The sequence below is a fragment of the Callithrix jacchus genome, chromosome 8 (assembly GCF_049354715.1).
Source record: "Callithrix jacchus isolate 240 chromosome 8, calJac240_pri, whole genome shotgun sequence".
Taxonomy (NCBI): Eukaryota; Metazoa; Chordata; class Mammalia; order Primates; family Cebidae; genus Callithrix; species Callithrix jacchus.
Genome location: NC_133509.1, coordinates 102,539,235 through 102,561,027, shown reverse-complemented (window position 1 = coordinate 102,561,027; position 21,793 = coordinate 102,539,235). Strand labels below are relative to the sequence as shown.

At 47.9% G+C, this 21,793-nt stretch overlaps 1 protein-coding gene across 2 annotated transcripts in view; it reads right to left on the bottom strand.

Moving 5' to 3' along the window:
- Positions 1–21,793, bottom strand: part of PLEKHH1 (pleckstrin homology, MyTH4 and FERM domain containing H1) — a 60,073-nt gene that overhangs the window by 24,077 nt on the left and 14,203 nt on the right. For both annotated transcript variants that reach the window (XM_009006213.6, XM_035260778.3), the window contains exons 3-7: positions 13,213–13,275; positions 11,612–11,761; positions 8,035–8,118; positions 7,057–7,138; positions 6,200–6,957 (exon numbers count right to left, since the gene is read on the bottom strand). In XM_009006213.6, the coding sequence (XP_009004461.1) occupies positions 6,200–6,957; positions 7,057–7,138; positions 8,035–8,118; positions 11,612–11,761; positions 13,213–13,275 (1,137 nt within the window). The remainder of the gene's footprint in view (positions 1–6,199; positions 6,958–7,056; positions 7,139–8,034; positions 8,119–11,611; positions 11,762–13,212; positions 13,276–21,793) is intronic.

Below are 21,793 nucleotides of genomic sequence, written 5' to 3'. Positions count from 1 at the left end.
GAATGGAGTTGTAATAATACTTACCTTTCAGGCTGCTGTGAGAATCCAGTGAAATATTTAATGTAAGCATTTAACACCTGGAATATAAGCAGTGCCCGACAGGTCCCTCTCTTGCCTCCACCCTTCATCATTGAGGCAAAGGAGGTTCAAGAGGAGATGGGTCAGTAACCTGTTGCTCTGAATCCTGCCCATTTTAGAGACCCTTGGGTCTCAGGATCTCACCCCCAGATTTTGGGGTTATCGATAATGAGGAAGCCACTGGGGCCACATGACAAGGGCTCTTTTGTAAGCCAGTTGTTTGGAACTTGGGGCATATTTTTTTAAAATTCTCTATCACTTATTTTTTTTTTAAATTATTTTATAGGCTGGGCATGGTGGCCTACAGCTGTAATCCCAGTACTTTGGGAGGCCAAGGTGGGTAGATCACCTGAGGTCAGGAGTTCAAGACCAGCCTGATCAACACAGAGAAACCCTGTCTCTACTAAAAATACAAAATTAGCCAGGCTTGGTGGCGCATGCCTGTAATCCCAGCTACTTGGGAGGCTGAGGCAGAAGAATGTCTTGAACCTAGGAGGTGGAGGTTGCAGTGAGCCAAGATTGCGTCACTGCACTCCAGCCTGGGCAACAAGAGCACTCTGTCTCAAAAAAAAAAAAAAATTATTTTATTATTTGTTTTTTAAGTTCCAGGGTACATATGCAAGATGTGCAGGTTTCTACATAGGTAAATGTGTGTCATGGTGGTTTGCTGCACCTAATGACCCATCAACCTAGGTATTAATCCCAGCATGCATTAGCTCTTTTCCCTAATACTCTCCCCCTACCACCCTCCCCTGATAGACCCCACTAAGTGTTGTTCCCCTCCCTGTGTCCATGCGTTCTCATTGTCCAGCTCCCACTTATAAGTGAGAACATGCGGTGTTTGGTTTTCTGTTCCTGCGTTAGTTTGCCAAGGATAATGGCTTCCAGTTCCATTTGTGTCCCTGCAAAGGACAAGGCCTCATTTCTGTTTATGGCTGTATAGTATTCCATGGTGTATATGTACCACATTATACAGTCTACCATTATGGGCATTTGGGTTGGTTCTATGTCTTTGCTATTGTGAATAGTGTTATAATGAAAACATGTGGGAAGTTAGGGCACATTTTCTTCCCCACAGGAATAATGAATGTCATATCATGGCTAGGCTTTAGGGCCAATCTACAAAACCTATTTAGCCCAACAGGACTCCAGAACCCCCATCTGGAAGACACTTGTATGGGAGAATGCCTGGGGCCCCTGGGTGTGAAGTAGGCAATTGGCCACAGGCTCCTACTTCAAAGGAGCCTTTCCTAAGGCTCTGTTTGTTCATAAACAACCCACATGGCTCCCTGTGCCTTCTGTATCTGTTTGTTCCATTGAGCCTAAAGGAAAACAAAGGTGACCAGTCGGCCAGCCTTTGGAATAATGTCCTGCTGGCTCAGGGAGGCAACTAGATATGCTGTCACCTGGTGGGGTCAGATGGGCTAGGAGATGGTGTTGGAAGGGAGGTGGTTGCCTACTGGGGTGTCTTCCCATAGAGGAGCAGCAGCCCTGGGGCAACTGGGAGGAGAGAGAGCAGAGCTGATGAGAGCAGCCATGAGACACTGAGATAACTGGAGGGGCAGCAAGGCAGGAGACAGAGGGGCAATGAGAAAGGAGGCCAAGGCAGGAGACAGAGGGGCAATGAGAAAGGAGGCCAAGGCAGGAGACAGAGGGGCAATGAGAAAGGAGGCCAAGGCAGGAGACAGAGGGGCAATGAGAAAGTAGGCCTAGGCAGGAGACAGAGGGGCAATGAGAAAGGAGGCCAAGGCAGGAGACAGAGGGGCAATGAGAAAGGAGGCCAAGGAGGGCCCCTGCAGCGGGGCAGGGAGTTTCTGTGCTTGTGTAGGGCAGATACACTGGAGCCAAGTAAAATTAGGCATAGAAAGGATTATTTTTGCCCACAGCGGTCATGGAATTTTAACCAAGGACAGATAGTCCTCTAACTTTGCAGAGGAAATGAAACTGAAGCTTGAAGGATTTAGGTTAAACAAAACCTAGAACTGTTTGACAAAAGGTTATCTAATGCCTAACTCACAAGGTTGTTTTAAGGATTAACCGGAAAAAGGGCTTTCCAAATTCTAAGGTACAGAAGTATTTCTCATGCCCTCAGATTGAGAAATGTCCTTCTCTGAATTTCCAGTCTTTGTTTCCCCCCCAGATGGTTACTGCTCCATTCTTCTGCCCGGGAGAGAGAGAGGCTGGGCTGTCTTGGCCACTGTGATTTCCTAAGCTCTCCCTGGGACAGGAGTGATCATGCCTCAGGGGCCTGGGAAGGAGCTAGCATGGTGTCTTGTTTTTCCCCAGGAGCAAGTTACAAAGGGGACTGTAAACAGGATGAAATCTCCTTACATTCCTTTGGCTGATCCTTTGGTCCTCAGGACCTAGCTGGGAGCAGGGAGGGTCTGTGGGAAGACCTGATGCTGCCCCTTAATACCTTCATTGCCAGAGATCAGCTGATGTTCATGGTGAGAATGTCATTTGATGCATTTTCTATACAGAATAAGAGGAGAGAATAACTCCTCATCTCCCCATTCCTCCTTTCCTCCTCCGCCCCCTCTCTTGCACACACACTTAACCTGTTCAGATAGAGCACAAAACCTACTCTTTTTCTTTTTCAAGACAGGGTCTGGCTCTGTTGCTCAGGCTGGAGTGCAGTGACAAGATCTTGGCTCACGGCAACCTTCACCTCCCTGGGCTCACACCTTCCTTCCACTTCAGCCTCTTGAGTAGCTGGGACTACAGACATATGCCACCATGCTCAGCTAATTTTTTATTTTTTTTGGTAGAGACAGGGCTTTGCCATGTTGCCCAGGTTGGTCTTGAACTTCTGGCTCAAGAGATCTGCCTGCTTCTGCCTACCAAAGTGCTGAGATTACAGGCGTGAGCCACTGCACCTGGCCCAAGGCCCACACTTAAGCTATCATGGTGAATGGCTGTATTTTGGCAAAATGGCAAAGTGAGGAACACTTCTCTCTGGTAGCAGCTGCACATTCCTTGTCTGACCACTCCCTACTCCCAACCTCTGTGTTCAGACTCCAGAGCAAGAAGAGGGCCAGGAGCCCAGGGGACCTGCGCTTTTCCATCTCCTAGTCTTCCTGCTGCACCCCACTCTTGGCTCAACTGGTCTCCAGTCTTACAGGTGCCCTTTTAACACCCAGAAGCTGGTCCACAGTCACTGCTAAGGAAACAGCCCAAAAGTATAGGGCTATGCACCTCCCAAACCAGCATTTCTTTATTTTGTTTTGTTTTGTTTTGTTTTTGAGACATTTCCCTCTCCTCTGTTACCCAGGCTGGAGGGCAGCGGCGCAATCTCATCTCACTGCAACCTCCACCTCCAAGGTTCAAGCAATTCTCCTGTCTCAGCCTCCTGAGCAGCTGGGACTACAGGCGCATGCTAACATGCCCAGCTAATTTTTGTATTTTTAGTAGAGAGAGTTTCACCATGTTGGCTAGGCTGGTCTCAACATCCTGACCTCAAGCGATCTACCTGCCTCTGCCTCCCAAAGTGCTGGCATTATAGGCATAAGCCACTGTGCCCAGATTCAAACCAGCATTTCAGAAGGAGGCCCTAGGAGGTAAATGCTGAAAATACAGGTCTTCTGAGCAGTGGTGTCGGGCGAGTGCACCCTGATACCACCCCTTCTCCCAAATGACCTCATTCCCCCTGCTGCCAGGAGCCAACGCTTAGATGTCCCCCATGGTACTGCTCTACAACCCAGCAGCATCTGTGTGTGTGTGGGGATGTCTGCCCATAAATAAAAGACTGACGTTTGCTCTGGCAATGACCCTTAAGAGGCAGTACAGCTGGACCTACATTTAAAGCTTCAAAGCAGCTGGACCTATATTTAAAGCCTGCCTCTCAGGCCGGATGAGGTGGCTCTCATGGCTGAGGAAGGAGGATCACTTGAGGCTATGAGTTTAAGACCAGCCTGGGAAACATAGGGATACCCCATCTCTACAAAAAATTTAAATAATTAGCCAGGCATGGTGGCACACATCTGTAGTCCCAGCTACTCAGGAGGCTGAGGTGGGAGGATCCCTTGAGTCCAGAAGTTGAAGGCTGCAGTGGGCTGTGACTGTGCCACTGCACTCCAGCCTGAGTGACAGAGTAAGACCCTGTTTCTCAAGTAAATAAATAAATAAAGCCTGGCTCCCTCACTAACTACTACATGACCTTGGGCGAGTACCTAAGCCTGTGGGAACAGTAGCTTCCTGACCTGTAAAAGGGAGAAATTGCACCGTACTCCTTGCAAGGAAAGGAGTCTTCCCACAGGCTATATGTGAAGGCCCTAATACCCACATGTCATCCTCACTAGTGACCTGTGAAATGTCATTTTTATAGCTTGTCCCATTTTTATTTTAACTTTTTATCATGGAAAATGTCAGTCACAGGGCTGGACATAGTGATTCATACCTGTAATCCTAGCATTTTGGGAGATCAAGGTAGGAGGACAACTTGAACCTAAGAGTTCAAGACCAGCCAGGGCAACATAGTTAGATCTCATCTCCACAAAATATTTAAAAATAGCTTGGCATGGTGGTACACGCCTGTAGTCCCAGCTACTGGGGAGGCTGAGGTGGGAGGATTGCCTGAGCCGAGGAAGTTGAGGTTGCAGTGAGCCGTGATCTCACCATTGCACTCCAGCCTGGGCAACAGAGCAAGATTTTGTCTCAAAAACAAAAGGAAAAGAAAAAAAAAGTCAGCCTGGCCAACACGGTGAAACTCTGTCTCTACTAAAAATACAACAATTAGCCAGGCATGGTGGCACATCCCTGTAGTCCCAGCTACTTGGAAGGCTGAAGTAGGAGGATTGCTTGAGCCCAGGAGGTGGAAGTTGCAGTGAGCCAAGACTGTGCCACTGCACTTCAGTCTGGGTGACAATGTAAGACAATGTGCCAATTAAAAAAGAATGACCTCATATGTGCCCATTACCCAGCTCTGCAAAGATTAATGATGCGTGGCCTGTGATGCTTCATCTGTGTCCCTACCCCTGGCCACCAGATCATTGCTTCTGAATTATTTCTACCAGACAGATGTCGACATTTTATTCCCAAGTAAGTTGCCTATAATCCCAGCACTTTGGGAGGCTGAGGCAGGCGAATCACTTGAGGTCAGGAGTTTGAAACTGGCCTGGCCAACATGATGCAACCATGTCTCTAATAAAAATATAAAAATTATCCAGGTATGGTGGCATACACCTGTAATTCCAGCTATTCAGGAGGCTGAGATGGGAGAATCACTTGAACCTGGGAGGCAGAGGTTGTAGTGAGCCGAGACCATGCTACCGCATTCCAGCCTGGGTGACAGAGCAAGACTCTGTCTCAAAAAAAAAAAAAAAAAAAAAAAAGAAAAAAAAATCAGGTGTGGTGGTTCATGCCTGCAATCCCAGCACTTTGGGAGGCTGGGGTGGGTGGATCATCTGCATTCAGGAGTCAGACCAACCTGACCAACATGATGAAACCCATCTCTACTAAAAATACAAAATTAGCTGGGCATGGTGGCACATGCCTGTAATCCCAGCTGGGGAGGCTAAGGCAGGAGAATTGCTTGAACTCAGGAGGTGGAGGTTGCAGTGAGCTGAGATTGCGCCATTGCACTCCAGCTTTGGCAACAATAATGAAACTCCGTCCCAAAAAGAACATTAGCCAACATTTACCTACCACCCACTGTGAACCACTACTGCAAGTACTTTCATAACAACCCTATAAAGTAGGTACTATTATCCCCATTTTACAGTTAGGGAAGCTGAGGCACAGAGGTTCAGTAACATGGCCAAGGTCACGTGGTTAACAGTTCAACCCTAGTGGTTTGTTTCTGGGGTCTATGTTCTTGACCATCATACCAGACCACCTTAAAGACTCACAAAGATTAAATGAGAAAAGGTGTGCAAGGCACCCAGCTTGATGTCTGGTGCACAGTGAGCACTCGGGAAATGACAGCCAAGCGCCATTCACATCATTCTGAACTCTAGCTCTGACCCTCACTGGTTGGGTGTTCTGCACAGGCTCTGTGGTACCCGCCTGCCAGGGCGACCATGAGGATGCCAGCAGTCTCCTCTCCCACTCAGTGCATGGCTGTGCTCAGCCAGCAGTGTTCATTAGCTCTGCTCCTCTTCCTAGCCTGGAGGTCGCCTCTTACCCAGGGTGGTAACTGGTGCAGTGGGGGTGTAGGTGGCTTGTTACCAGGCTCCACTTCCTCTGGCTCAGCTCCAAGGGCCTTTGGGCTCTCTCTTTCCTCCTTCTTCCCTGCTGGGGGTGGCTCCTCCATCTCCATCTTCTCTGGTTCATCCCGGTACCGAGCTCGGGCCTCCAGCTCAGGAAGGCCAGAGGGGTGGAGTGCTGAGAAGGTCCCAATCTCAATGCTCATTACGTGGTCAAAGTGTCCATGGCCCACCTGGGGCTGGCTGTGGTGCCTTTTGGCCAACTGGATGCTGTCCCTCGGGGTGTTAGGAGCCCTCACTTTTGGTAGGGTCAGACTGCTGCCAGGGCCACCTTCTCTGGCAGAAGTCTTTGTACCAGGGAGCATCCCTTTCTGAGCAGTAATCAGGTGCTCACCCCAGGAAGCAGAACCACATCTGAAGGTTTGAAGCTTCATGCATGGCTGGCGGGGAGAGCCCTCTCTTTCTAGATGAGGTTGAAGGGGCTTGGCCTCTATTAATTTCCCAGAATGGACTGTGCTAGAACTAGAATCCTCCAAGGGGCTTGCTGCTTCAGAAACAGAGTCCTTGCTCTGCAGGGCAGCTGGGGAAGGTGCAAGCACAGCTGCCTTCAGACCCTGGGCCTGGGAGCCACTGTCCTGGCCCACAGGCTGGATGCCTGGCTCCGAAGGGACAGAATCCTGCTCTGCAGCTCCATGGGGGGGCACCAGCAGCTTCTGTGAAGGAGCTATCTGAATAGCTGTAGTTGAGGTAAAAACAGTCACATTGAGAGCTCCCTCAGCTCAGCCCCATCCCCACCATATACCTACCGTACACCTGCACACCCTGGCCTGCCTACCTTCTAGCGCATCTTGAAGGGCTCCCACTTGCTCCACCAGGCACTGATTACAGCTTTTCAGATGCTGATTCTCCATCTCAAGCTGAGCAAAAAAAAGAAAAGTGAAGATTTAGGACACCTACCCTATAGGTTCAGACATATTTTTCAATTCTTTATTTGTTTTGAGATAGGGCCTCTCTCTGTTGCCCACACTAAAGTGCAGTGGAACAATCTTGGCTCACTGCAGCCTTGACCTCCCAGGCCCAAGCAATTCCCCCACCTCAGCCTTGTGAGTAGCTGGGACTATAGATGCACACCACCAGGTCCAGCTAATTTTGTTTATTTTTTGTAGAGATGAGCTCTTGCTATGTTGCCCAGGCTGGTTTCAAACAATCTGCCCACCTCAGCCTCCCACGGGGCTGGGATTACAGGTCTGTGCCACTGCACCTGGCTGCTGCATGTTCTTTTCTTTTCTTTTTTCAGACAACATCTGGCTCTATCACCCAAGCTGGAGTGCAGTGATGCAATACTGGCTCACTGCAACCTCTGCCTCCTGGGCTCAAGCCATCCTCCCACCTCAGCCTCCCAAGGAGCTGGGACTACAGGTACACACCACTATGCTTGGTTAATTTTTGTATTTTTTTGTAGAGACAGGGTTTTGCCATCTTGGCCAGGCTGGTCTCAAAGTAAATAAATGAGAAAGTGGAGAGAGTAGACAATGGCCTGTGTGGGCTTCCTAGAAAGAAACGGAGGGGGCTTTTCAGAAGTGAGACACATTTCCCTCCTCCAAACTTAAACCCAGCACCAAGCTAGTCAGGAACACCAGGGAGACCCAACCAAGACAAAAGGAAAGGGGAAGTGAACCACGGCGTCTCAGCATGGAAGCTGAATGAAGGACAAGTGCTGGACAGAATGAAGGTCAGCCGAGGCACCCCAGAAAGAAGGGGACAGGAAACTCCAGGGGTCAGGGCAGGCCCCCAAGATGATTTTCCAACCCACCTCTGCTAACTTGAGTGTCACCCATTCCTTGATCTTTGCAGCTTTTTCTTGAACAGTTTTTGTTTCCTCTGCTCTCATCTGCTTCTGCAAGAAAGAAAGGGCCTTTGGTTAATCCCAACAGTCACCAGCAGAGTGACTGACTGGAGGTGGGAAACCCCAAGAAGAAACGTCAGGTGTGCATGCCAGTGACCTCACAAAGCAAGGGAGCAGAAATCGTCTGTGGCAATATTATTTGATAAGGCAACATAAAATTAAAAAACTCAAAACTGGAAATACTCTAAGTGTTTACCACTAAGGGGTTGGCTGAATAAACATGGCACATCCCTGACATGGAAGGAGAATGGTGTGCTTCCATACGCAAGCAACGTTAATAGTGAGGAGTGGAAATCAAGGATTGGGGATGGAGAGAAAGGTGACTTGTCATTTTATACTCCTCTGGCCATTTTGTATTTTTTTACTATAAGCATGTATGTATTACCTTTATAGTTAAAAAACAAAAAATAAGGTGAAATTGCAGATAATTGAGGCATTTCCCTCAAAATAGTCAAAAGAGGAGATGATTGAAAAGGAGGTTTGCATCTAAAGAGAAGCCTGGCCCGGCGTGGTGGTTCATGCCTGTAATCCCCACAGGCATGAAGGACGAGTGCTGGACAGAATGAAGGGGAGGCTGAGGCAGGCGGATCACTTGAGGTCAGGAGTTTGAGACCAGCCTGGCCAACATAGGCAAAACCCCATCTCTACAAAAATTAGCTAATCGTGGTAGCAGGTGCCTGTAATCCCAGCTACTTGAGAGGCTGAGGCAGGAAATCACTTGAACCTGGGTGGCAGAGGTTGCAGTGAGCCAGGACTGCACCACTGCACTCCAGCCTGGGTGACAGAGTAAGATTCGGTCTCCAAAAGAAAGAAAAGAAAAGAAAAATGTGGCCAGTTATGGTGGCTCACGCCTGTAATCCTAACATTTTGAGAGTCCAAGGTGGGTGCATCACCTGAGGTCAAGAGTTCAGTACCAGCGTGGCCAACATGGAGAAACCCTGTCTCTACTAAAAATATAAAAATTAGCCGGATGTGGTGGTGCGTGGCTGTAATCCCAGCTACTCCGGAAGCTGAGGCAGGAGAATCACTTGAACCCAGGGGGTAGAGTCTGCAATGAGCCAAGATCGCACCCCTATACTCCAGCCTGGGCAAAAGAGTGATATTCCCATCTCAAAAATAAATAAAGAAAGAAAAATAAAGAAAAAGAAGAACAGCCTAGGATAGAATGAAATATAGGCTTTGATTCTACATGTTGAGGCCGCTTTGCTATAAGACTGGGCAGGAAACCTAACCCCTTGGGGCCTGCGTTGCTACCTCAAAGGGGGATGATACTCCCCTTTGCTGGGCCATTCTGAGGATTGCGTGAAAGGAAGTCCACAGTGCCAGGTGTGGGTATCAACCAGTTCTACAGTGAGAACCAGTTCCAGGATCCAAAAAGCACACAGGCAACGGGTATATACCGAATTGTCTGGAGACCAGCAACAACTCTGGTAGGAAAAACCTGCCTAATATTTATAAGATGATGCACGTAAGCTCCACACAAAGAAGCTATGAAAATGAGATGGGAATGTGATGTCAGACTCTCAGTATTTTAGAGCTGGAAGAACCTTAAAGGTTATCTAGTTCAAGGTGTGGCAAACAATGGCCTTCAGGCCAAATCCGGTCCTCTGCCTGCTTGCCCCCACCCAGAACTGTTTTTGTAAATAAAGCTGCATTGTAATACAGCCATGCCCATTCATTTAAGCATTATCCATGGCTGCTTCCAGGTTAAAACAGCAGCTTTGACCGGTTGCCACAGAGACCTGTGGCCCACAAAGCCTAAGACAGTTATTACCTGGACCATTACAGAAAATGTTGGCTGACCCCTGACCTGGTTGAATATTGTCTTTGTACTCCTGTGGAATGGACAGAGGCAAGCCATTACTCGCTAAGGCCCTACAGTGAGAAATGGCTTGCCTCTGTCCATTCCTGGCACAGCTGGGACCAAAACCAGGTCTCTTGACTCACAGAACAGTGTTCTTTCTTTTACGATCTTGACCTATTGATTCCAGTTGTAAAATGACTGTTTTTCTGACCTAAGGAGCTTTAGCAAGAGTCATTTTGTCTACCATCCTCCAGGACGCTGCCACTTCTAACTATGAGCTACTCAGAAGAGAAGGTAAAGTATGTCTAAAATCAATGGAAGAATTGATCAGAGGTTCCATGTGTCAAAATACTCTTTCCAGCATTTTTCAGGAACACATGGTGCCCCACAGCATACAAAGGCACTCCATTAATGGCCTGTTGGGTGAATGCTGATGAGTGAACATGAATCTGCCCATGATGGTTGGAGGGCACCACCAGGATTAGCTTCTCCTACGTGGAGAAGGCATGTGTAGGAAATTAAAAGTCATCTGTTCAGACTGTGGGGTGTTTAGTTGGAAATGATGACACTCTGGCACCAGGGGAGAGCTGGGTAGTTAAGACCAGTGGCAGAGGAAAGAGACAGAACTGGGATGGCATTGGTGAGATTGTGAAGGGGAGAAGGCAGGACACAGGAACTGGCAGGGGGACATTCCAGAATCTTCTCAGGAGCAAAGGTGCCGAGCGGAGCTGAAATGCTGGGCAGTGGCGGTCCCTGGGCTCCCATATGCTCAGGAGGGAAGGCCCTGGTTTCTGAGGAGGCAGCAACTCTGGTCTCTGTCTCTTCAGCTTCATTGAGACACTTTGGGCAACCAGCTGGCCATGACTGACCATCTAGCTCTGTGCAGCTCTGAACATACCTCAGCCAAGTATCAAGTATCTCATCTGGGCAGGGCACAACAAGGTCAGGATGGAGAAAGGAAAGCTCTACGTACCAAGCACTGACCACGTGCCTGATGCTAGGCACAGATCACATAGGTTGCTTCTCCCCACAGCCCTGTGAGGTGTTTTCATCCTTCTATTATAAATGTGTAAAATAAGAATCAGTGACTTAGACACTTTGCCCACTGTCAGAAGCAGCAGGTGTTAGAGGTGGGCTTCACACCCAGATCGGTCTGCCTCCAAGCTCCTTTTTCTACTCCTTCCCCTGCCTGGCTTCTGATGAGCAGATGTGGGAGGAAAAGGCCTTCCTATAATGAAACTTCACATAAAGAAATAGGCTCCTGCTGGATGTGGTGGCTCACGCCTGTAATCCCAGCACTTTGGGAGGTTGAGAAGGGCGTTTCACAAGGTCAGGAGTTCGAGACCAGCCTTGCCAAATGGTGAAACCCCATCTCTACTAAAAATACAAAAATTAGCTGAGCATGGTGGGGTGCACCTGTAGTCCCAGTTACTTGGGAGGCTGAGGTGGAAGAATCGCTTGAACCCAGGAGGTAGGGGTTGCAGTTAGCTGAGATTGGGGCACTGCACTCCAGCCTGGGTGACAGAGTGAGACTCCACTTAAAAAAAAAAAAAAGAATAGGCTCAGGCGGGAGTGAGTTTCCTAGCACTCGAGAGCTTGAGAGAAGCAGCTCAGGAATTTGGGGGCCAGTGATACAGATGTTGAAGAGGGCATGGTGCTCCCTTGCACATGAGCCCTTACCTGCTTCTCCAGCTGAGCCTCCAGCTGGCGGATGAGCTCATCTTTGCCCTGCAAGGCTTTCAGCAATTCTTGGTATTTCCGGTGCAGGCTGCCTGGAGAGTCCACATTCTTCAGATTGGACAGTTTTACCTTCTCTTCCATGACACTGACCTGAAAAGTACAATGATCTCATAGTGTCTCCCATCGCTCATGCGGGGTGTACAGTGGCCAGTAATGTGGGACGGGACACCCTCTGATGCCCCAGGCTGCGACTCCCAGGCACAGCCCTTACCCAGGGTAGTCTGGGCCAGTAAATACAGTTGTCATTTATAAAGCTGCTATCTGGGCAAAAGAAGGAATGACAAAGAAGAAACACATTTTGGCTACTCTAGGTCATAGTTAGTAGTAATGGAGAGATGGGTAAGAGGAGGGTAGAGGAGACAGTAAGTGGGAAAAGCAGCTGCATCTTTTGCCATCGACCTCTGTGGATCCCAGTAGGAATGAGTTGGGCAGGACAAACAGTCTAGGAGAGCAACTGTCCCATCCCCGATGTGGTAGAGATACTTACTGCTCACTGGACAGCCATGTGCTGCCCCATATTTCTCAAACCTCCTGCAGCTAGATGGGGCCATGTCACTGATCCAACCAATGGGCTCCAAGTGGAAATGGTGCATGAATTCTGGACTCAAGTATGTATGCATGTATATATTTATTAATTAAAAAATTTTTTTTAAAGAGACAGGATCTTGCTATGTCGCCCAGGCTAGATTCAAACTCCTGAACTCAAGGGATCCTCCAGCCTCAGGCTCCCAAGCAGGTGCGACCATAGGTGCATACAACCGTGCCTGGCTGGGCTAAAGTGTTTAAAAGCTGGTGTAGGCTGGGTGTGGTGGCTCACACCTGTAATCCCAGCACCTTGGGAGGCTGTGGTGGAAGGACTACTTGAACCCAGGAGTTCGAGACCAGCCTGGGCAACACAGTGAGAGTCTGTCTCTATAAATAAATAATAGAAAAATAAATTAGGCAAGACGTGGTAGCTCACACCTGTAATCCCAGCACTTTGGGAGGCTGAGGTGGGTGGCTAGCTTAAGCCCAGCAGTTTGAGACCAGCTTGGACATCATAACAAGACCCCGTCTCTAATAAAAAATAAAATAAAAATAAATTTTGAAAATAAGTAAGAGCTAGTGCACAAGCATCCAGCTTTCTTTCCTTGCCATGGCAACCAAGAAGGCTGTGTGTTCCAAGTGGTCCAGCTATAAGATACAGGAGCCTACTTCAACCTGGATTCCTGAGTGACTGTGGAAGCAGAATCACTGGCTAACCCTCAATGGACAGGTACCAGGAGTGAGAACTAAATGTGATAAACCACTGAGATGTCACACTTCATTTGTTACCATAGCACAGTCTAGCCTATTGGGACTACCATACCCACTTGCTTCTCTGATCTTTACCCAAAGACTCCATTCCCACAGAAAGCTCCATGCACACTCATTTGTTCAGGTATAACACAGGACTGCTGGTGATGTGTGTGTCGTGTACATACGTCTGTGGGAAGGGTCTGGAAGGGCTGATGGTCATTCCCTTGCATATTCCTGCCAATCTCCCCCTCCACCCTGGTTACCTGGGTCTCGGCGTTCTCTGCTCTCTGCTCTGCCTCCAGCAGCCTCTGCTCCAGCTCCTGCATCTGCTCGGTCAGAGAGAAAGGGGAGATGTAGGTGCCATGTCCCTACTGTGAACATGGCATTGAGGCCACTTTAGAGAATTGCACACACACTGCACACAGGCCAGGCTTCAAGCACCCATCTCAAGTGGCTCAAGGGTGTCAGGGTAAAGATTTTCAAGGCAACTCTTAACTCCCTAATCCCGAGTTCATGGGGCAGGTGACGAGCCCATGGCTGCTGTCCTGTCTGCTGAGGAAGTAGAGGCCCAGCTCTTTTGCCCTGATGGAGGGTGTCTGGGGAGGGCAGCAACCCCACTGTCATGCTTCCTGAGCATCCTGCCCCGGTCCTGCCTTCAGCCACCCCTTCCCGAGGCCCCTTCCCTCTCAGCATTGGGTTACAGGCAGGGCCATGCCACTGCTCCCATAGGGGCCCTCCCTGGGTCATCGATAGAGAATGTTTCTCCACGCTCAGAATATCTCACTGGCTGGGGACAAATACCTCCTTAACCACAGTCAAGGACATCTCTGCCTGTAATGGTTTCATGGCTATCACCTTATTTGATTTCTTTAATCTCAAATAACTAGAAAGAGAAAGATAAGGCTCAAGATACATTTTTCAAAATTCTGTCTTGTAAGCTGGGCATGGTGGTTCACACCTGTAATCCCAGCACATTGAGAGTCTAAGGGAAGATGACTTGAGCCCTGGAGATGGAGACCAGCCTGGGCATATGCATCATACATGCTCCAGAGCTGTTGCATTCCAGCTGCGCCTTCCATGAGGCTGGACAGGCCCAGTGCCCCTCACTTCTCAAGCTCCAGCCCAACCTCCTCTCTAAGGATTTGGCCTCTTCTCTGGCTACTGAACCTTCTCCTCTCAGCCTGGACCCTGATCAGTGAACTGATCAGTCCTTTTATCTTTCCCAATCTCTCAGCTGAAATTCTGCTTTCCTAAATTAAAAGTTGGATGGGCAGGACCGCCCCCCAGCCTGCTGCTAGACAGTGAGAGGAAAGTTACATGGGAGCAGCAGTTTTGGATAGTGTTTAGGAACCTGGGGGACCTCTTTGTTCAGGGTGACCTTCTCTCATCCATTTTTTTCTTCTTTCTGGGGTTGGGGAGACATAGATGCTTTTGGGGTACATTCCCTCTGACAGAGTTAGAGTTATGCTCATCTGAAGATCCCAAGTAAAACTCAAGATTTACAACCCATGGGACAAAAATGCCCCAGTGCTCCCGTGGATAGGGCCCCTCTGACAGGCATTCACATGTTCAAGCCAAGGATGCTCACATCCCTTCTATCCTTCCTCTCTTGGAGTTAATAATACTGCTTGGGCCTCTTGGCAGAAGCTGAGTGGGTGGGCTGGTTCTGGTCAGTCTCGGGCATCGGTTTGAGCCAGATGTACTGTCCTAAGTGAAACAGTCCTCAAGCCTGTCCCAAAGGAGTTCCTTGACCTTCACACAGTTGCTGTGCGGTCACGGGGCAGATAACAGCACAGCATAAATCAATATTATGGCTATAGGGGTGGTTGCCCAGCGCAAAAGGAATTCTACTTGGTTGGTGGGGGAGGGTTTGATACATAGTGGTGGCTCCCAGTGTTGGTACTGCTTAACTCTTCCCTCTTTGACACCAGACCTAATGGGCAACCAGGTTCTCTCTCTCCAGGAATCTCGACTCAGGAGATGAGAGGCTGGAGCCAGGGAGTTGCCCTGGAAAAGGTGCACGAACCTCGCCAAGTCAGGGTTGTTGGACAGTTCCTTCAGTTCTGTGAGCTGCCCAGGGTCCTTCTAATAAATCCCATTTGCTTAAGCTAGCCAGAGTTGGGTTGTTTAGGATTTTTTACCACACAGAAATAATCTAATGAATGCAGTAATTAGGAGCATTTTCTTTTCCTTTTTGCCTTTTTTTTTTTTTTTTTGGGGATGGAGTCTTGCTCTGTCACCCAGGCTGGAGTGGCTGGAGTACAGTGGCACGATCTCAGCTTACTGCAACCTCCGCCTCCCGGGTTCGCTTCTCCTGCCTCATCCTCCTGAGGCACACACCATCATGCCCGGCTAATATTTGTGTTCCTAGTAGAGATGGGTTTTCACCATGTTGGTTAGGCTGGCCTTGAACTCCTGACCTCATGATCCACCTGCCTTGGCCTCCCAAAGTGCTGGGATTATAGGCATGAGCCACCGCGCCCTGTCGCATTTTCTTCTTCAAGAATAAAATGAAATACTGAATGGGAAGACACTGGACCCTCAATAAGTTTCCTACACTGAACTTCAGCAGGACGACTGAGACCTAACATCTGCTCTGTAGCTTAGAAGAAGGCATAGGCTTTCTATTGGAAATGATAATTCATATTTGTGACATTCTGCAATAATTGCATGATATTTTCTAGCTTCATGTGATGGGAAAACTTATCTTGCTCTTTTGCAAATGGACACCAAGGTGGAGTAAAGGATAAACTTGGGTCTTACCTCCATTTGGGTCAAGAGTGATAAGTCAATGACATTGGTCAGAACCAGAAATCGCTCTGTTTTTGGCCACACAATGAGCACCTCTCCCCTCAGGATTTTATTATCTATCCCATGGGCATGCTATTATTGAAGAAGATGGAATGGCAAGGCACCTTTCAGAGCTTGGGGTCTCCCCTGGGGTATCCCCTCCAGCCCTGGGTCAGCCTCTGTCACTGCCAGGGGGTCCTCATTGCTGCCAACCCTCCCAGTCCTTCTTATCCACCTGGCAAGGACACTTGACACTCAAAGCATTTCATATTCACTTTTATGTTGGAATATTCTTCTCCAAAACTAGTGTCTGAATATTTTAGCCCCAGCATCAACACTTTTCACAAGGCAGATCTTTCATCCTCACCCTTGCTGGAAGAGCCACACCTGGAGCTCTGCGAAGCTGGCGCTATAGGTGGGCAACCTCATTTGGCCGTTCCAGGGTTGGGTTTTTTTTTGAGACAGAGTCTTGCTCTGTCGCCAGGCTGAGTGCAGTGGCGCAATCTTGGCTCACTGCAACCTCCGCCTCCTGGGTTCAAGCAATTCTCCTGCCTCAGCCTCCCAAATAACTGAGATTACAGAGGTGTACCATCATGCCTGGCTAATTTTTGTATTTTTAGTAGAGATGGGGTTTCACCATGTTGGTCAGGCTGGTCTTGAACTGCTGGCCTCATGTGATTGGCCTGCCTTGGCCTCCCCAACTGCTAGGATCAGAAGTGTGAGCCCTGGCACCTGGCCAGGGTTCAACATTCTTATTGCTGCCTTGCATCCACAGGAAAGAATGGCGTAGCTACGAGGTAAGGCTTTGGAACCTGACTGACTCCACCACAGTATGGTTTTAAATTCCTTAATGTCTGTGTCTCAGTTTACTCTTCAGTTAAAATAAAAAGAGTAATGACACCTCCTAGAATCACTGTGAAGATTCCACAAGTTGCCCCATGTAAAGTACACATGCATGACCTGGCATTCGGAAGTTTATAGGTAAAAGCTGCTTACTGTTTTTTTCTTATACAAAGATGGCACTTAGGAGCAAGGAGACCAGTTTGCTGGGGACAGTGTGATGCTCACCTGTTGTCTCACCATAACAAGTAATAGAGCCTCCTTTCACCTTCTCTCTAGTGTGTCCTGCTTTAGGTGATAGATTACATGATCAGATTACTTAGAATTCACCTACAGAATGAATGGGTTTAAGCCAGAGCTTGCCCATTGTTAATTTAAAGCATGTCCTGTGAGACCTACACTGTGTTGTGGGCATTTAGCCTTTATGTATATAACTAAACAGGGCCACTTGGTCTGTGTAGAGCTGTGTGTGTATATATATATATAGGACATTTAGGCTATACTTACATAGCTAAACAGGGTCACTGTCATAAGCACTGTACATGCATTAGCTCATTTACATTTCATAACAACCCTAGAAGGCAGATACTATTAGTATCCCTATTGTGTAAATCAGGAAGCTAAAACGGAGAGGTTAGGTAACTTGCCTAAGGTCACACAGCTACTAAGATTCAAAGCCAGAATTCAAACTCAAGTAGACTGACTCCAGAGTCCATGTTGTCAGCCACTGTACTATACCGCCTCTCACATCCCACTCTCACATGTCACATAAAAACCAGAGTCCACATACATCTTGATTTCCAGCTTCTCTTAAAAAATCAAAAGATTGGCCAGGCATAGAGGCTCATGCCTGTAATCCCAGCACTTTGGGAGGCCAAGGTGGGCGGATCACAAGGTCAAGAGATCCAGACCATCCTGGCCAACATGGTGAAACCCTGTCTCTACTAAAAAATACAAAAATTAGCTGGGCCTGGTGGTGTGTGCCTGTAGTCCCAGCTACTTGAGAGGCTGAGGTAGGAGAATTGCTTGAACCCAGGAGGCGGAGATTACAGTGAGCCAAGATTGCACCACTGCACTCCAGCCTGGCGCCTGGCGACAAAGCAAGACTCTGTCTCAAAAAAAAAAAAAAAGAAAAAAATTAAAAAATAAATAAAGACAATGGTTGTCAACTTTTTTTTTTTGAGACAGAGTTTCACTCTTGTTGCCAAGGCTGGAGTGCAATGGCACCTTCTTGGCTTACTGCAACCTCTCCCTCCTGGGGTTCAAGCAATTCTCCTGTCTCAGCCTCCCGAGTAGCCAGGATTACAGAAATGTGCAACCACGCCCGGCTAATTTTGTATTTTTAGTAGAGACCTAGTTTCTCCATGTTGGTCAGGCTGGTCTCAAACTCCTGATGTCAAGTGATCTGCCAGCCTCAGCTTCCCAAAGTGCTGGGATTACAGGCGTGAGCCACAGCACTGGGCCTCAACATTTTCTTTTTTAAGCAACAGATCTTTTGCTCAATTGAAATCATACACTTATTCCTAAATATGTAAAATACGTGAATGTGGAGCTGGGAAGATAAAGGCCTCCAAGTCTTGTCTGTGGGCTCCACTACACCCCACAACCCTAGAACCTCTCCTGGGCCACAGGAGGCTCCAGGGATCCACTGGAAAGACAGCTGAATGGGGCCCTGAGGTAAAGCCATGGCAGAGGTTAGTTGGAGGAGAGACTTTCAAGGGCATAAGAATCACATGTGGAACTTGTCACCATACAGATTCCTGGGCTCTGCCCACAGCGCTTTTGTTTAACAAGTCGTAGACATAGCTCCAGAAAGTGTTTGTAAAGAAAGGGCTTGTGGATGAAGAAGGTGGTCCACAGACCACATTGTAAGAAACAGTAGCTTGGCCACAGAATGCAAAACAAAGCTGACTTCTTCAGGGATGCAGCCTGGAGCAATAGCCCCATCAGCATCTCCTCTCAAATGGTTCACCAGCACTACAGAACTCCTCCATACCATGGTTCCTGAGAAATACTATGGTGAGCAGGACAGCAGCCTTATAAAAAAAAAAATAGGGGGTTTGAAAAACAATTTAAGACTGGAAGCAGTGGCTCATGCATGTAATCCCAGCACTTTGGGAGGCTGAGGCAGATGGATCACTTGAGGTCTGGAGTTCAAGACCAGACTGGCTAACATGGTAAAATCCCATCTCTACTAAAAATATAAAAAATTAGCTGGGTGTGGTGGCATGCACCTATAGTTCCAGCTACTCAGGAGACTGAAGAAGGAGAATCGCTTGAACCCAGGAGATGGAGGTTGCAGTGAGCTAAGACTACGCTACAGCACTCCAGCCTGGCCACAGAGCAAGACTCCATCTCAAACAAACAAAAAAACAAACAAATAAGAATTAGCTAGGCGTGGTGGCACATGCCTGTAGTCCCAGCTACTCGGGAGGCTGAGGCAGGAGAATCACTTGAACCCAGGAGGTGGAGGTTGCAGTGAGCCAAGATCACACCACTGCACTCCAGCCTGGGTGACAGAGTGAGACTCCGTTTTAAAAAAAAAAAAATTTTTTTTAAATCTGTCTTACACACACACACACACACAGCATGAAAGTTCTAGAAGGCATCTTATCACAAAACAAATCAGATCTGTGAGCACAGAGACCTGCCAAGATCTATTCCATGATGATTTTATGTAAACTTCAACATACTTCCAACACATTCTTGTATTCTCCTTTTATGGTACCTGGCCTTGTCGCAAAGTATGAGATATTTTAGGGTATGTTTTTCTGAGCTACCCATATGTTGTGAAACTGGCACTTAAGCTGAACTGCCTCTGTATAATTCATATGAGGTAGGAGGAGCAACATCCATTGTTTTCTTAAGGGGAGTGAATGGAACCATCTATATACTCAGAAAAATTTCTGAACTACAAATTTTTGGTAGGTAGATCTATAACTGAGTTATACTGCAAAACTTAATTGGTGAAACTGGCAAACGATTGTGACAGAGTGAAATTACACATGGTTACACTGGAACTAGATGTGGTAAACGCTGCTTCAGTTAGAAATTTTTAAGCTACGAAAAGAATAATGTTTTGTCACATTATTTCTTCTTTTATTAACATGCTCAAAGCCCTTTTGGAAGCAGATAGGGAGTAAAGAAAAACCTTGTAGGTTGGGTGTGGTGGCTCATGACTATAATCCCAGCACTTTGGCAGCCTGAGGCAGGTGGATCATGAGGTCAGGAGTTCAAGATCAGCCTGACCAACATGGTGAAACTCTGTCTCTACTAAAAATACAAAAATTAGCCAGGCGTGGTGGCGTGCGTCTATAATCCCAGCTACTCGGGAGGCTGAGAAAGGAGAATCACTTGAACCCAGGAGGTGGAGGTTGCAGTCAGCCGAGATCACACCACTACACTCCAGCCTGGGCAACAGAGTAAGACTCTGTCTCAAAAAACAAAACAAAACAAAAAACCTGTCTTCATTCTAATATTGATGCCATGTGTTCATAATGATAATTCCTATAAAGCTCTTTTGTGGATAGATACTGTACTCCCACTTTTCTGATAGGATAACGAGAAACAGGTTTAGCAAGAATGAAAAAGTCCAAAGAAGAACATTTTAATATCCATTTATGTGGCCTCTCGGAACGGTATCAATTTTTGAATTGATCTGAATAGGCTTTGTGGCTTCTCCAGCAGGCCAAGAAAGACAGCTAGAGAAAATGACGTGAGCAGAGTAGGGCAAGATGTGAATCTCAAGTCATCAGCCACTCCCTCAGCCTCCTCTACTGGAAGGAAAAGGAACCCACATCTAACCTGGCTCCAGAATGGGATGGCCCAGGCAGTCTGGGTGACCATGGCAACAGCACACCAGACCCAGAGGTGTAACAGCAAAGGCGCAGTCTGGACTCTCCTCCTCCTTCATCCTGCTCTCTCTCCCTTAGATGAAGGATTATCTAAGAGCCTTGACGTTTCTTTTTTTAAAAAAATTCTTTTTAGCACAGTTATTCCCTGACTAGAATGATAATTTTGTATGGGGGAGTCAGGTACGAGTAGGCTGTGTCAAGGTAGGAAGAAGGGCATTCTTCCACACCTCCGCAGCCCATAGGCAGGTCTGATCCCAAGCAGAGACACTCTCCCAGGGAAGCACCCAGGCTTTGCTCACCCTGCAGGACAGCCAGCAGTGAGCAGCCTGCAGTCATCAGGCCATGCGATGCCCCAGGGCCAGCTGTGTAAAGAGGTAGGGGAGCAGGTGGGAGAGAGGGCTGGCCAGAGACTCAGCTGACATGGCTCCTCCCAGTGCGAGTTGGAACTGGCCCTAATTCTGGGCCCCAGCAGGAGCTCCCCTGAGAAACCCAAGCCATCTCTTCCTACGAACTTGTCTTGGCTCTGCTAGGGAAAGCATCTCATGAATTGCTGGACCTGTCTTACAGGTTTAGGGACCACTGCAGGGGACAGACACAACCCCAACATTGACCAACATGGTGTTTATGGCCTTAGGATTTCCTGCTAAGAGGTCCAGTGTCAAGCTAAGGTCCCAGCCCTTTCCTTTACTTAAGTCTCCCACCCCATGGTCCCTAGTCCAGATCTGTGCCTCGACCCTCTTCCCTCCCGCACGCCCAGTTGTTCCTGCCATGTCTACACCTTTCCCCTTTCTTGACTCATTACACTATGCACCCCTAACATTTCCATGTGAGGGCATTCTGGTTATATGAGGATCAGAGACAGACATGAAGATAAGAAGCTGTCAATATTATAAAATTCAGTTTACCCAGATTCCAGGGGCTGTAGAGAAAGAAGGTATGGTATTTATAATGTGATTAAGGCTTTCCAGTCACTCTGTTGGCCCCTAAGGAATAGGGTAGAGAGGCACTGCAAAACAGTTATTATGAAATAGTTTAAGGCAAACAGAAACATGTAGAGATCCAGGATCTTGCTGTGTCACCCAGGTTGAGTGTAGTGTGATCATAGCTCACTGCAGCCTCAAAGGCCTTGGCTCAAGCGATCCTCCCACCTTGGCCTCTGAGTCACTGGGACTACAGGCATGCACCACCACACCTGATGAGAATAATTTTTTCTTCTTTTTTTTTGTTTCTTTTTGTGAGAATAATTTTTTTAAAACAGGTATCTGCCAGTTAGGCGCGGTAGCTCACACCTGTAATCTCAGCATTTTGGGAGGCCAAAGTGTGTGGATCATCTGAGGCTGGGAGTTCAAGACCAGCCTGA